This window comes from Tripterygium wilfordii, chromosome 14, assembly GCF_013401445.1.
Source record: "Tripterygium wilfordii isolate XIE 37 chromosome 14, ASM1340144v1, whole genome shotgun sequence".
In the NCBI taxonomy this organism is placed as follows: domain Eukaryota; kingdom Viridiplantae; phylum Streptophyta; class Magnoliopsida; order Celastrales; family Celastraceae; genus Tripterygium; species Tripterygium wilfordii.
This window is the reverse complement of record NC_052245.1, coordinates 12732903-12747464: the sequence shown is the minus strand read 5'-3', so window position 1 is coordinate 12747464 and position 14562 is coordinate 12732903. Positions and strand designations below refer to the sequence as shown.

The following is a 14562-nucleotide window of genomic DNA, read 5'->3' as shown; positions in this document are numbered from 1 at the left end:
TGTGAAATTTCACATTTACAACTCATTATCTCAAATTCTCAATCATATTTCATTTTCTTTCACTTTCTCGAGAAGATTTTAATCCGAATAAGGATGGCCGATTGGAAAGTTGGAGGAAAAAATATTTCAATTATAGAAAAATAAAAAATCATTACACATTTACGCTCATCCAAGCAGGGGAACATGATGACACTCTCACCTTCTTCCATAACAAAAATCTCTACATATATAGTCATCAGTTTGAGAAACACAATCATAATCATATACAGAGAGAGTGGAAGAGGCGACAATGGCAAACAAGACAAAGGGAAGAACAACGATCGAAGTGGGTTCTGATGGAGTGGCCCTTATCACTATCATCCACCCTCCTGTCAATGCTCTCTCCTTCGATGGTATCTCTAAGATCTTATCATTTTCAATTGTGCAAAACCCATTTCATATCATATCAGTCTTTAATTTCATCTTTCGTTTTTTTTTTGGGGTCATGGATGAATTCCTTTATTAGTTGAACACGGGCCCCTTTTATTGTGAATTCCCGATCCTCGAGTCCTATCTTGCTCATTTACTGGTGGGAGATGTGTTTAATTCATGTTGTAAGTGAATAAGTGACAGTCTGACAGACTTCAGCTAATTTTGATTTAGCAGTTTGGATGAGCTACTGTGAATTGCTTCAATCACTTGAGTGGGTTTGTAAATGTTGAGACGGGAAAATTAGAGGTGGGTTTTTGGATTTGGCTGTGCTCCTTGTGAGCAGTTGACAAAAAGGATCAAAGGATCCTCACCTGCTGGTATTGAAATCGTTTTACAGGGCTCAAGGGTTTGTGAACTCCATCTCGTAGATGATTGACAACATTTCTAGATGATTGTCAACATTTCTAGATTGAATTTAACAGCTGGATTCAAATTAGTTGATTCTTCTAAAAGCACTAAATATTGACAGGGAAAATTGGTATTTTCGATTTTTGGGGAGGGCAAGGCGACTCCCTTGCTGACTTGAAACTATAGTTGCTAAGACATTTTTTTTGTATCTCTGAAGCAAGGGAGGGTGATAGGATCATCAGACCAACCCCTCTCACGCATAACCAAGGCCCAACCGACACCCAACATATGGGCCGGCTGTACCAAGGCCCCAGTGGGCTAAGCCCCTGAAAACCTTGGATACTAGTGAGAGGAGAGCCCTCACTTATCTATTGCACTTCTCACTCACTCCTAACCGATGTGGGATACTTATCAAAGCCCACCCCTTCAAGACCAACGCCCACGTTGGTCAAGCACCCTGGCTGGCCCCTCCGAAGCCAGTCGGGCCGAAGCCACACTTCGAATGGGCAGGGGTTCGGCCTCCAGCCTACTGAGCCCCCATCGAATGTCTGAACTCCGTGGGTCAAGCACCAAGGCTGGCCACTCCGTAGGTGCGGCCCCAAGTTGAGGGCCAGCAGCGTCCCCCCACATGGCAGGAACGAAGGCTCCGATACCTTTGATAGGTTCATCAGACCAACCCCTCTCACGCATAACCAAGGCCTAACCGACACCCAACATATGGGCCGGCTGTACCAAGGCCCCAGTGGGCTAAGCCCCTGAAAACCTTGGATACTAGTGAGAGGAGAGCCCTCACTTATCTATTGCACTTCTCACTCACTCCTAACCGATGTGGGATACTTATCAGAGGGCAAGGCAACTCCCTTGCTAACTTGAAACTATAGTTGCTATTTGCTAAGATATTTTTTTTTGTATCTCTGAATCAATAATGTTTTCTCATTCTCGCTACCCACTCCCCACTCCCCAGTGTTAAACAGCTTGAAAGAGAGTTATGATCAGGCCTTGCGAAGAGATGATGTGAAGGCAATTGTTTTGACAGGTAAGCTTGACAAGATTTTGGTATCAAACAAAGAATCACAAAGAGATGCTAACCATGTTAATAGTTGTTAAGCATAAAAATCTTCTTTTTTCTTATGCGGTAACAGGAGCTAATGGCAAGTTTTCTGGTGGTTTTGACATTACTGCTTTTGGCGGACAGGGTATGTTTTATTGTTTCCCATGTCTTGTATTTTAGTTATGCATAAAATGAAAAATAAAGTCTTAGTATGTTTTCACAGCAACTGAACAGAAGCCTGGTTTTATATCTGTGGAGATTATCAGTGACACCATGGAAGGTAAAAGTTGGATCTCAATTTTCGTAGTCATGTTGCATTCAATCTTTTTTTTCTTTGGTCATGTTTTATCATTTTTTTTCTCCAAGATTTCATTAATGCATGACAATTCTGAATTCTCCGATTGCTTGCTTTGGTTCTCAGGTGCTAGAAAACCTTCCGTTGCTGCGATTGATGGCCTTGCCTTAGGTGGAGGTTTAGAAGTTGCAATGGTACGCATTCTTGCGTCATTTTAACCAAAGAATATAAACCTGAGATTTCATTACTCTGCCTTTGCCTTAGGGAGAGGATTAGAAGTTGCAATTGTATGTATCACTGTGTCATTTGAGACATTAGTTTACATCTTGACATCTCATTGGTTTGCCACGTCAGGCATGCCATGCACGAATTTCAACCCCCACTGCGCAGCTTGGTTTGCCTGAGCTTCAGCTTGGAATAATTCCTGGATTTGGAGGTATGGGAATGGGAATGTTTTTTGGTATCTATCTAGAAGTTTCCCAGAATATGTTATCCCTTCATGCTTCTAATGTGTGAACATTAGTACTTTTCAATGTTAACAGGTTTATTCATGTTATTGTTCCACCAAATTATGTGTGTGTATGTCATTGTAACTGGGAACTTAACAATGAAGGCAAATACTTTGGTTTTGTATTTCAATCTCTAAATGGTTAGTCATCATCTTGCATGGGTGAATCCTTTCAAAACGTGAACGTACTCATGTTGCTTGTCCATTTAAATTTGGAAGACTTTGTTTTGAAGTTTCTATATGATTAAAAATGTCCAAGCCACATGTTCTTGTTGATGAATGGCTGTTTTGACAAATTGAATAATGATTCTGACGCTCTTGGTTTGATGACTCTAGAGCCTAATGCGGTTGCTAGTTTTAACATGAGTTTTATATCTATGTAATTTGAATAAACCGAGGGCAGTTACTGGCTGAATCATATCGCAACTTTTAAGAAATACATCATGTATTATTAATGGCTCTGTTTGCCTGATATACAAAAACCTTTTCCCTGTTTCTTTTTATTATTGATGTTTTTCACCTTTATTACGTCAGGAACGCAGCGGCTTCCACGACTTGTTGGCATCTCAAAGGCACTAGATATGATGTTGGTAAGTCGTGGCTAGATCTTCCTGTTGCCTGATCCTAGCGGTTTCTATTATTTGCATGGTGGCCATACCAAGTTTAGCTAATCTCTCTCCTTGTCTCTCTCTGTCTCTCGTACAAGTAGACGTCAAAGCCGGTTAAAGGGGGGGAAGCTCATAATTTGGGCCTTGTGGATGCTTTAGTATCACCTGATGAGTTGGTAGACATTGCAAGGCGGTGGGCCCTGGATATCTTGGAGCGCAGGAGACCATGGGTTCCTAGTCTATACAAGACTGACAAGTTAGATTCACTCAGGGAAGCAAGGGAAATTTTCAAATTTGCAAGAACACAAGCCCAGAAACAGGCTCCAAATCTCAAACATCCTTTACTTTGCATTGATTGTGTTGAAGAGGGCATAGTTTCTGGTCCACGGGCTGGACTTTTGAAGGTCCTTATTGGACTCTGGTATTCTTTTGATTCTCTTCAGATTATGAAACTGCTTAATGACACGACATGTATGCTGTTGGCAGGAGGTTGAAGCATCCCAAGAACTCAAGCATTCTGACACCTCCAAGAGTTTGATTCACATCTTTTTTGCTCAACGTGGAAGTAGGAAGGTTTTTTTTGGGACTCTATTGCTTGAATTTTCCTCCTTGTTGTCCATTTTATGCATGGAGATTTCTGCATCAGGATTTGATTATATGGAAAAATTTGAGTTCACGATTCAATCCTTCATGTTTGAGCACGATATGCTTGGCAAGTTTCTTTGCTAAAATTCATGTCATTGGAAAAAAATAAATCATTTACACAGAATGAAATTCAGGGAGATGGTTCGGTAATTTCCATTTTCTTGCTTTACCTTTGATTTCTACTTGGGTTTGTCAATATGTATATTGATTACTCGAGTTACTCAACAATTTAACAGTGTCTGAATTTTAAAATTCTTTTCTTCTTTGTGCTGTTTATGACACGTTTATAAAGTGGCTCTTTGAATGTTTAATTTGAAGCCCATCTCTGGTCGGTGGTGGCTGTTTACTGCTTGCAGTTGATAGTTGATACAAGCTCGTGACATTTTCCGTCATTCAAACCTGTGTTCAATTTTGAGAATGATTGACTTCTAGTCTGAAAATGAAGTACATTACCACAACCTGAAAACACTCGGCTTATTTAAATATGGTCAATTTTTAAAATTTTGAAGTACTGATTGGCAATTTGGTTCTTCAAACACTTCATACTAATAAAGGGTAATCAATGATCAATCTCTTTAGGTTCTGGTCTTGATTTTCCCTTTATTTACCCACATTTACTCAACTAATTTTATTTTCTATGAGCTTTGAACAGGTTCCGGGAGTTACTGACCAGGGCTTGGTGCCACGGCGAGTGAAAAAGGTTGCTGTTCTTGGTGGGGGGTTAATGGGTTCTGGAATAGCGACTGCTTTTGTTCTAAGTAATTACCCAGTGATCCTGAAAGAAGTAAATGAAAAGTTCTTGGAAGCTGGGATTGGAAGAGTCAGAGGTGAGGAATGGATGGTTTGTTAAGAACTTATGATCATGGCTTGCATTTTACGATCTTGTAACTCTATTCTTACATGGTTTACCTTTTGTGATTTTTTTTTTGTTCAGCCAATCTTCAAAGCCAAGTTAGGAAAGGAGTTATGTCTCAAGAAAAATTTGAAAAAACTCTCTCTCGTCTTAAGGGTGCTCTTGATTATGAAGGCTTTAAAGATGTGGACATGGTCATTGAGGTAGTTTAGACTTTAGATGCCATATGGAATCATTTTTACCATTGTTGTCTGATATCTGAATAATTAAATATTGATCAATGTTGTTTACATTTGTTCTTGTAACAGGCTGTTATTGAAAATGTTTCTCTGAAGCAACAAATTTTTGCTGATCTTGAAAAATATTGCCCTCCACATTGCATACTTGCAAGTAACACTTCCACAATCGACTTGAACTTAATTGGTGAAAGGACCAATTCCCAAGATCGGATCATTGGTGCCCATTTCTTTAGGTTGTATTGGGCTTAGTATTTGTCACTTCTTCTCTGTCTTCTTCTCTTCTTAGTATTTTGTATTTCTAATGCAGTCCGGCTCATGTCATGCCACTTCTAGAAATTGTTCGTACTAATCACACATCTTCCCAAGTGATTGTTGATCTATTGGATGTTGGGAAGAAGATAAGGAAGACCCCTGTTGCGGTTGGGAATTGCACAGGCTTTGCTGTCAACCGGGTGTTCTTTCCTTACTCCCAAGCTGCTACTTTTCTTGTTGAACGTGGTACAGATGTTTACCAGATTGATAAGGCGATCACTAAATTTGGAATGCCAATGGGTCCATTCAGGTATTCAGAATCTTAGGCAACTATGATCTGTTTTGTGGTTTCTTCTCAACGTTCATATGATTGTCACGCCGAACCTGTCTTCTAGATTTATGTATTGATGCAGGTTGAAAGACCTGGTTGGTTTTGGTGTTGGAATGGCAACTGGCTTGCAATTTGTTCAGAACTTTCCTGAGCGGACATACAAATCTATGCTTCTTCCAATCATGATAGAGGATAAGAGACTTGGTAACAAAGAGACCCTGTCGAAGTTAAATTTGCATTCAAATATCTAGTTTAGTATAGTTGAGCAAGCCCTTTTGTTCACCAATACAGTGACTGCATATGTTTAATATATGTCCTTCGGGGACATCCAATGAGAAAAGGCTCATTTAAGTTATTCATATTTACATTGCCCTAATTTCAGGTGAAGCTACACGCAAAGGGTTTTATGTGTATGATGATAAACGCAAAGCTAATCCAGATCCTGAATTGAAGAAGTACATAGAGAGGGCGAGGAGCATATCTGGTGTGACTGTTGATCCGAAGGTCCCTTTTCTCCCATTTACTTTTTACAGCATTGGACTTCAGTGCCCTCCGGCCTCCAGTATCTCTGCTTGACCCATGCTGCTATTACATTTGATCATTTAAAGGCCCTTAATAATGGCATAAGTGAAGATTAAATGCAAACCATTATGATCATGATATAGATCTTTCCCTAAATCTTGGCTGCAGCTTGTGAAGTTATCGGACAAGGACATTGTGGAAATGATATTTTTCCCTGTAGTTAATGAGGCCTGCCGAGTTTTTGCTGAGGGTATTGTTGTAAAGGCTGCAGATCTCGACATTGCTTCAGTTATGGGCATGGGTTTTCCACGTTACAGGCATGCATGAAACCTTATTTTTTTTATTTTCACAGTTTGCCTTCCATAACCATTGGGGATATTGTTTTAACGAATTGCTGCGATTTGGAACAGGGGAGGAATCTTGTTCTGGGCTGATTCAGTTGGATCTAAATATATTTACTCAAGATTGGAGGAATGGTCTAAGATGTATGGAGAATTTTTTAAGCCATGCGCCTTCTTGGCCGAAAGAGCTGCCAAGGGAGCTCCTCTGGTGAGTACTAACATTTCTTGTGCATCAGAAACTCTTCTTGTCCTCCAGTGCAATATTTGATTTACTTGACGCCCTTTCAAGTTCACTTGCACAGGTTCGATGAATTGTAGAAATTTGATAAATCTTCTTGCTACTCATGGAAATCCCCTCTACATGTCAAATTTATAATTTCTTTAGAGAAATCAAGATTCTTATGCAGCCATGTTTTCAGTCAACTTATCGATATTTATACATGAGTATCGATAACCTTGTACCATGATACTAACCATTCTTTTGGTTTTAATGCAGAGTGCTCCTGTGGAACAGGCAAAATCTCGGATGTAAGATCATCAGCTTGAGCATGTACTGTCAACTGGTTTAAAATGATTCATTTTACACACTCTCTTGTATTCCTTTTACCTTTCTAAGGTCAAATAAACATCCACATTTGTATTGGTTTACAGAATTACAATTCAAGCGTCCTTGTGATCGAGAGAGAATAACTTCTCACAGGAAAAATTTTCAAACAGTCTTTTCTGCTTGTAATCCTATTGTGCGATCATTCTTTCTATTTTCCTGCCTAAGACAGTGTCATGGTTCGCTGTACGCACGGATTGTGCTGTCAAAGGTGTGAAATTGAGTAGACTTAGGGAGGCAATATTGCATGAGTTGTGAGAACATAAAATAGACAATAAAATCAGAGTGGTAAATCTCGCCTCGATTCTCTTAGATGGTTCCCTTGGCTCATGGCCATGGGCGTCTACTTTTTCATTCAAAAATCGAAACTTACTATTTCGGTGATTGGGCTTTCATGGACAGTCCATTTGGCCCATGACACATGTCACGATCACGTTCACTCCAACGATATGACAGTAGATCGTGCTATTCTTTGAATTGGGCTTCAAAGGAGGACTGTTGTTAAACAAAATGTCAAGCAAGAGAAAGTAAACGGGCCCATGACCCATATGTGGCCGAAATTCAGGCCTAAAAAGTTAAGAGGCCCATTCGACACAGCTCATAAAGACTGAATGGGCCCAAGATCCAATGTATTGTTGTTGACTCTTTCTATTATCTTGCCCTTGTCCCCTGAATTAATAATTAGCTTAAAATCTGGTTGAGAGTGAGACACACCACCCTTGAATGCTCATCTGTCCATGCAACTTAAACAAATCATAATGAAAAGAAAATGAATTAACTTGCATTTATTAACGTTAACATCATCATCCAATTGTGTCCCAACAACATAAAATCACTTGGGTCATCCTCTAATAGTGAATTTTTTTAGTATAAAATCGCATGGACTCAAAAAGTTATGAGTTTGATTTTCATTGGGATCAATAACATTGTAATCACACGTTGAATTTTGATCCAATTCACCATATCGTTGGGTGAAAAACTTCTATGCGTAGAGATCTAACAGCTTTAATTTATACTTATATCGAATATTTAAATGACAAACTTATATAATATGTTTATCTGTTAGAACATAAATTAATGATCTCTTAAATGTCTACTAAATACTACCACTACGCATTTTGTTATTTCCTTTGAGTACTAGTACTTCGTAACTTGATGAAACACAACTTGGCAGTGGACACAATAGCAATACTCTGGATCAACACAGGTCCATGAAACACTAATTTTGTCCCTTGTCAAGCAAACCTCAACATTCAAGAGCAATTCTTATGTGGCCGTTGGATTGGGATATCAAGAGCTACGATCAGCGGTTTAGATTGTACCCTGGAGTGTTTCTTGTATGATGTAGAGAAAGAGACGATCGTACAAAGTCTATGGACAGGGTCTCGTCAGGTAATGGCGTACCTCTTTAATCATGTGGGCTCAGACTTCAGACACACGACAACAAATGGACATGACCGTATCTGATATAGCTGACCTCAAAAATAATTAAAAATCACAACTTAGTTTCACGCTACAAGACAAAAACAGGGTAGATCTCCATGTGCATTTTAATCCAACGGCGACTGTAGCAATATCAAGTTCTTCTGGGGATTCTTTCTTTTGTTGCATATTCTCTTTCAGTAAAAAAAGCAAACACCTTCAGAGCATTCCACTCTATAGCCTTCTAGCGTTGCAGAGGAGGAAAAAGAAGAAATTAGTGGTATAGCTAGGAATCTCAAAAGGGGTTTGTCAAGGATACGAGGAAGATAACATGGAAGGAATCAAAGGAGGTGGTGGTGGCGGTGGAGACGACATGGGAGATGGAATGCAATGCAGTGATCATCCTCATAGAAACAACCCAGGTGGGATCTGCGCATTCTGTCTTCAAGAAAAGCTTGGCAAGCTTGTTTCGTCTTCATTTCCTTTACCTGTTCGTGGGTTTTCTTCTTCGTCCTCCTCTCCTTCTTTTACGTCTGATATTGGAAGAAGTAGTGCTAGCATTGCTGGTACTACTGAAACTTCTTCGGTTTCACTTGCAATGCGTCCCACGTCAAGAGTCCACCAAGAGTTCTATGCAAGGCGAACCAGCATTCCATTTATTTTAGCGAAGAAGAAGAAGAAAAATATGACTGTGTCATCGCAATCTGATCGTGACATTGTTTTCAAAAGAAGCAAATCCACTACAACCCCAGGAAGGAACTGTAATTTATTGGGTACTGATGACGGAGACTACCTCAGCCCAAGAAAACGAACTGGGTTTTGGTCATTTCTGTATAAATCCAACAGTGGTAAGAAAACAGGGAAGATTACATCATTTACTGCAGCAACAGCAGTAACAACGCCAGCAGCGTCTGCAGGGAAGACAAAAGAATGGTGCTTGGGTTCTTCATTGTCAAACAGAGGTGCTAATAATCACAATATTGTGGTGGAGGATGATGACGAATTTAGCCCCAATAGCCAAGCCACTGCCTCTGCTTCATCGTTTGAAAGAAAAGTTTCAAGATCCAGATCTGTTGGCTGTGGTAGCCGGAGCTTCTCCGGTGACTTCTTTGAGAGAATCTCAATTGGGTTTGGTGATTGCACACTCAAAAGAGTTGAATCACAAAGAGAAGGCAAACCTAAGGTGACTTGCTCATCCTCTTCTTCGTCTTATTGGGTCTCATCATCATCTGCTGAAGACATGAATCCTAAATCAACAACTGCAGTGACAGCAGGGCCTCATGTAAATGTTCATGGTAGAAATAGGAGCTGGGTTTGGGCATTTGCTAGTCCTATGAGAGCTTTCAGTACTAAACCCTCTTCAAAGGATGGGAATAAGAGAAACAGCAACATCAGAGAAGCTTCAAGTAAGAACACTAAACCGGATTTGAATGCCATTCCTTCTTTGTTGGCTGTGAGAATCTAAACGTTCATCATACACATTACATAACATTTTACTTATTATTCACTCTGTTCATTCCTCTATGTTTGATTATCTTCAATTTCTTGGTCTCGACTCTGTTGTGTTATAGCTACAATATCTTTGCTATCATTTTATTTTTCTTGGGTGAGATAAAAAAAAATTCAATCTTGAATGCAGAACCCACATGAAGGAGAAGGGACTGTATGTTTGACCAAGTATTGATTAGGATCATTGAGCTTTGGTGGGTTGTGTTTTTCTGTGTTGAATCTCAATCTATTATGTATTCTTTAATATATTTTTTTTGCAGAATTTATTATTTGTGAGTTGTGTGATCATGCATTGATTCTACCGCAAAGACAATTGTTTCTTTTTATGTGTGTTGATACCTGAAAACTTCTTGTGGTTTCGATGGCCACATGCACACACATGTTTACACTTTACAGTACAGAAACCATGTCCATATCTTCCCGGACTATCTGGTTTATGTAATAGTTTTTTTGGTCAAAAGAGCAATTATAGTCAAAGCCCAAATGAATTCCTTTGTTTTACCTGCTAAGAAGCATTCATTCATTCAATTGAGCTATAATGAAATGAAAAATGAAGTCCAGATTAACATAATTGAAAGGGCTGGTCCTCCATGGCTAGACACTGATGAAATTCACTGATGGGGATTATTGAAGAAGTACACAATGGCAAAAAGACAAGAAAAGGCTGCTTCCATAAGCAGCGGTGGAGCCATCAATAGATAGACCTTTTTAGCTCACAATTCACAAGCCTTTAGATTCTTTCTTGGATTGGATATGCATAAAGAAAAGGTACTGCTTAGATTCTGGACAAACTTGTCTGGAGCTAAGGAAGGCATTTGCATTGGGAAGGTCCAAATGCAATGCAAATGCTACATTGCTACAAAGAGTTTCTCTGTAAACATTGTGGAACTGAAAAGGTCAAAACAATTTGGGCCTGGAATGATAAGATCCCAAAGAGACAATAAGTTGGAAGTTACAGTGGGCATGAAAGGGATAGCCCAGATGGGCCGAATTGAATGTGTATGAATCACGGGGTACTAGGGTGTCCTCTGCTCTACATTTATTTGGGACTGTGTGGAATTTGGGCTTTAGATCAAGGTTTGTGTGGCAGGGATGCAGATGAGTAGACGAGTACCCTGTAAATTCTGTAATAAAAATCATTGGAGGGGCCATAACAGATGTCTACCCGTTTACCAAATTCAAAAGAGTTGTAATGATAAACAGACTTAACGTACATGATTAAAACTACAGTGACAGGACCCTTAACCCGGCATGGATGGTCTAATTCTTCATGGAGATATGGGGCAGATTTGATTCCGCCCTCTCAAAAACCAATAAGAACAATGAAATAAGGGCAAGAAAAATCAAATTTGTATATGTAAAATAGTTCATTATTTTTTCAGATGAAAGAAAACTAAAGAGAGATCATATGAGACTGTGATATAGTCAAGGTAACTATGATGCTATGAAACGGTTTGGGCTTGGGCTTGGGCTTGGGCTTGATGAGCACCCAACGGGCCTTCTTTACTGTGGTTTGCCCCGGTGGTTCAGCAGCGTTTCTCTAAGCTCAGCTGGATCAATCTCAGCCGCATGATTGGCAGGTCTATAGTATCCAGTGATCGGATCTGGAGCCCAGGCAATGGAGGCCCCAGAGTCTTCCTTGATCACACAACTCTCTTCTGCTTTCCCCACCATACAAACCCTGGACCCTCCCCTACCAAGACTTGCCGACATCGGCGCAGCAGCGTAACCCCTCCTGTTCAATTTGTTTTTACACAAAAAAAAAAAATCCTATATTATCACAAATCCAACATAATTTTACAAAACATTCGATCGACATGATCTGTCCCAATTCCGAACACCAGGAATGTAATTAATTCAATTTCAAGCCAATTAACCTCTAAGATTTGAATATTCGATCGACGGCCATCATCACTTGATCGAAAGACACGGACACAAAGAAGAAAACAGGGTTTTTGAGGTATTATACTAACCTGGACATGGAGAGAAAGAGACCATTCATAACAGAACCGACAACCACCTTAGCATTAGATACAGAGCCAGCCATTTTGATTTTGATTTTATTTTATTTATATAATAATAATAATAATAATATTGCTACTGCAGAAGTCGTTTCCTTCTCTTCTTCTTCGGAAGAAATGGATTTCCTTCCCTAGAAGAAACAACTCCTGCAGTAGCAGCTAGAGCGGCTGGCTCGATTTGGTGTTTCGAAGGAGGAGAATTAGGGTTTTCCTTTACACTGCTTATATAGAAGCCTTATGGCATTGGGTTTGAGCCTTCTAGAGACTTTGACACCGAGAGAACTTGATTGATTTTCCAAGGAAACCTAACTTTGTCCATTATCCTATGTGTTTGTGGACTCCCTCGTGGCATTATCTTTTTAGTTAACAAAATAATGTTATACTAATCAATAATCATTACTATTATTTAGTGTTGCGAGTAATTAATCATTATCTTTTTTGGTTGGTAGAAAGTCATATCATAACAACCCGGGACAAGATAATACAAGATGATATTCGTACGCGTTAGGCTGAGCAATGACCCTCTTCTCGTAAATTGTGATAATACAAACACTCATGAGATTTTAACTCACAACTTCCCGTTTGCACTAAGAGTTAGCACAATCAAATTTACCATCCCAACCAACAACCTGTTGTTTTAGGTTTCTACTTTCAAAATGCTTAGGGAATCCCCTTTGGCCATTCGTTGTATTTTTGTCCAATTTGTTAATCGTCAGATGAGAAACTTCTATGACCTATATCGAATGTAGAAAGGGAATGTATAGTGTAGTTTTAGTCTATTGAAGGAAGAAGAAAACAAATATAACAATATGGACTTGACTTGTTCCTTTTGGAAGCAACTTAGGATACAATAAAATGTCATTCTTCACTATAAGAGGAATTACATCTTATCATTAGAGCACACAATACAACAAAAATACATAAATTAAAAAAGACAATTGGCCTTATTCATATATGGTATAGCTGGCTATATATATATATATAGTGGCCTACCAGTTCTTTTTTCCACCAAATGTTCTTGTTAAGTTTATGGCAGTAAGTTGAATCCACCAGGAATTATGTTTGCAACATTGAGGAGGCCAAGAAGAGTGTTTCCGATGTACTGTAAAGGCGATGACAGAGTCCCGGCGGAAGGCAGGGCAGCATTACAGTTTGCGAGCGGCGTGTTAACGACGACGCTGCAGTTGGAGAGGACTGAGGAGAGAAGATAGCTCAGAGAATCCAACACTATTGAAAATGTTCCAAGTGCATTTGTAGTTGCAGTGGCTGCAATGTTCCCAATTCCACATCGTAGTTGCACTGAAGCATCTGCAATAACAGATATATGGAGTTAGAATTTACGAAACGAAAATGCTAAGGAATTCAACGTTTTTGTTCCAACTATCTCAAATATTAAGATTAACGCACATGATCCATGTGAAATCGTGAACTCCACATGATTCATATGAAATCTTTTGCGTCCATTTCAATATTTGGGATCCGTAAAACTGCACTTTATGAAAACACTTGGGATGAAGTCTTTGACATAAAACAGTTCTACATGTGTATATATCCAAGAGACTTACTAGGGAAAACTGGGGTTGATGTGCCATTGACGCCCATATTGCCATTGGCAGTGCAAAACACAGTTCCTTGAACTCGAATCAAACCAAGGAGACCGCTTACAAGCCCAAGCTGGGCTTCAGCTGCTGGTACTGCCAATGCAGCAACCAACCCAGACATGAAGAGAAGTGTGTTGAAGGCCATGGATACAATCACACAATTATAAGTATTGTCAAAAACAATGCTAGATCGCTTTACTGTGTAAACTACTGTACATGGGAGCCTATTTATAGGACTTGGAGTGAACCAAGTTGCAGAAACCTTTTCAACTTAGACTTTTGTGCATTCAGAATAAGTTTGTCATACCGTATCGACTAAGGAGATTTGGATTCTTATTGAGAGCAATATTATTATGGTCACGCGTTGGATTTTGACCCAATTTACTCCGTCGTTTGTGCACATGGACTTGATGATCCGAGTTTAGACTTGTATCGGATGTATAAAAGGATAAATTTATACAATATTGTTTTCCGTTATCAAACAAAATAAATTTGTCATGAAGCTACCCATTTGAGCATGCGTGCCACCATTTGTGGGCTTGACCTAGCATTGTTTTACTTTATGGGCTTCTCACTAGTTTGTCTTTGCCACTCAATATTGCTAAAGAGCTGTACCTAGATCAATATATAGCCCTAACCTAATATATAGCCTTTCTTTTTTTTGGGTTAGACCAACTTTCCAATTGTGTTAATGCCACTAAAACTTTGCTTCTCATTCAGGGAATTTGGACTTTGGAGTGGTGTTTGTAGATGGTGCATTGCCTGGATTTGGAAGTTTTCAAGTTGATATCATTCCATCTACTACGCATAGAGGTCTAGTCTAGTATTGTCTTGCATTCTTTTGTGGCCCATTGAACAATCTTGGATGTTTGTCTCTGCTTAGAGTTGCAATTTCTTACATACTTGACCCGTCCATATAATCCAAGTAGCCAAAAATTATT

The 14562-nt window shown here is 39.4% G+C and overlaps 4 protein-coding genes across 6 annotated transcripts; 2 read left to right on the top strand and 2 right to left on the bottom strand.

The window, feature by feature from the left end:
- The first annotated feature begins 3 nt into the window (after positions 1-3).
- Positions 4-7106, top strand: LOC120015532 (peroxisomal fatty acid beta-oxidation multifunctional protein MFP2-like). 2 transcript variants are annotated; one of them, XM_038867993.1, is made up of 18 exons: positions 4-392; positions 1784-1855; positions 1962-2015; positions 2094-2150; positions 2292-2359; positions 2520-2601; positions 3208-3263; positions 3383-3685; positions 3768-3854; positions 4579-4753; positions 4861-4982; positions 5088-5251; positions 5326-5580; positions 5684-5805; positions 5984-6105; positions 6292-6440; positions 6534-6672; positions 6961-7106. In XM_038867993.1, exons 1-18 carry the CDS (start codon positions 290-292, stop codon positions 6994-6996), a joined length of 2166 nt encoding a protein of 721 aa, XP_038723921.1. In that variant the 5' UTR covers positions 4-289; the 3' UTR covers positions 6997-7106. The 2 variants fall into 2 exon arrangements, with proteins under 2 accessions (XP_038723921.1, XP_038723922.1); XM_038867994.1 differs by having other exon boundaries at positions 323-392; positions 2105-2150.
- Positions 7107-8530: 1424 nt separating this feature from the next.
- Positions 8531-10261, top strand: LOC120015341. Of its 2 annotated transcripts, XM_038867724.1 has the most exons (2): positions 8531-9896; positions 10130-10261. In XM_038867724.1, exons 1-2 carry the CDS (start codon positions 8822-8824, stop codon positions 10138-10140), a joined length of 1086 nt encoding a protein of 361 aa, XP_038723652.1. In that variant the 5' UTR covers positions 8531-8821; the 3' UTR covers positions 10141-10261. The 2 variants fall into 2 exon arrangements, with proteins under 2 accessions (XP_038723652.1, XP_038723651.1); XM_038867723.1 differs by having other exon boundaries at positions 8533-10261.
- A 979-nt stretch (positions 10262-11240) lies between these two features.
- On the bottom strand, positions 11241-12234 carry LOC120015344 (late embryogenesis abundant protein Lea5-like). The gene is made up of 2 exons (XM_038867728.1): positions 11973-12234; positions 11241-11734 (listed from the first exon to the last, which is right to left on the bottom strand). The coding sequence occupies exons 1-2, from the start codon at positions 12044-12046 to the stop codon at positions 11503-11505; spliced, it is 306 nt and encodes a 101-aa protein (XP_038723656.1). The 5' UTR covers positions 12047-12234; the 3' UTR covers positions 11241-11502.
- Positions 12235-12863: 629 nt separating this feature from the next.
- LOC120015342 (phylloplanin-like) lies at positions 12864-13811 on the bottom strand. The gene is made up of 2 exons (XM_038867726.1): positions 13586-13811; positions 12864-13328 (listed from the first exon to the last, which is right to left on the bottom strand). Exons 1-2 carry the CDS (start codon positions 13764-13766, stop codon positions 13048-13050), a joined length of 462 nt encoding a protein of 153 aa, XP_038723654.1. The 5' UTR covers positions 13767-13811; the 3' UTR covers positions 12864-13047.
- Positions 13812-14562: the final 751 nt, after the last annotated feature.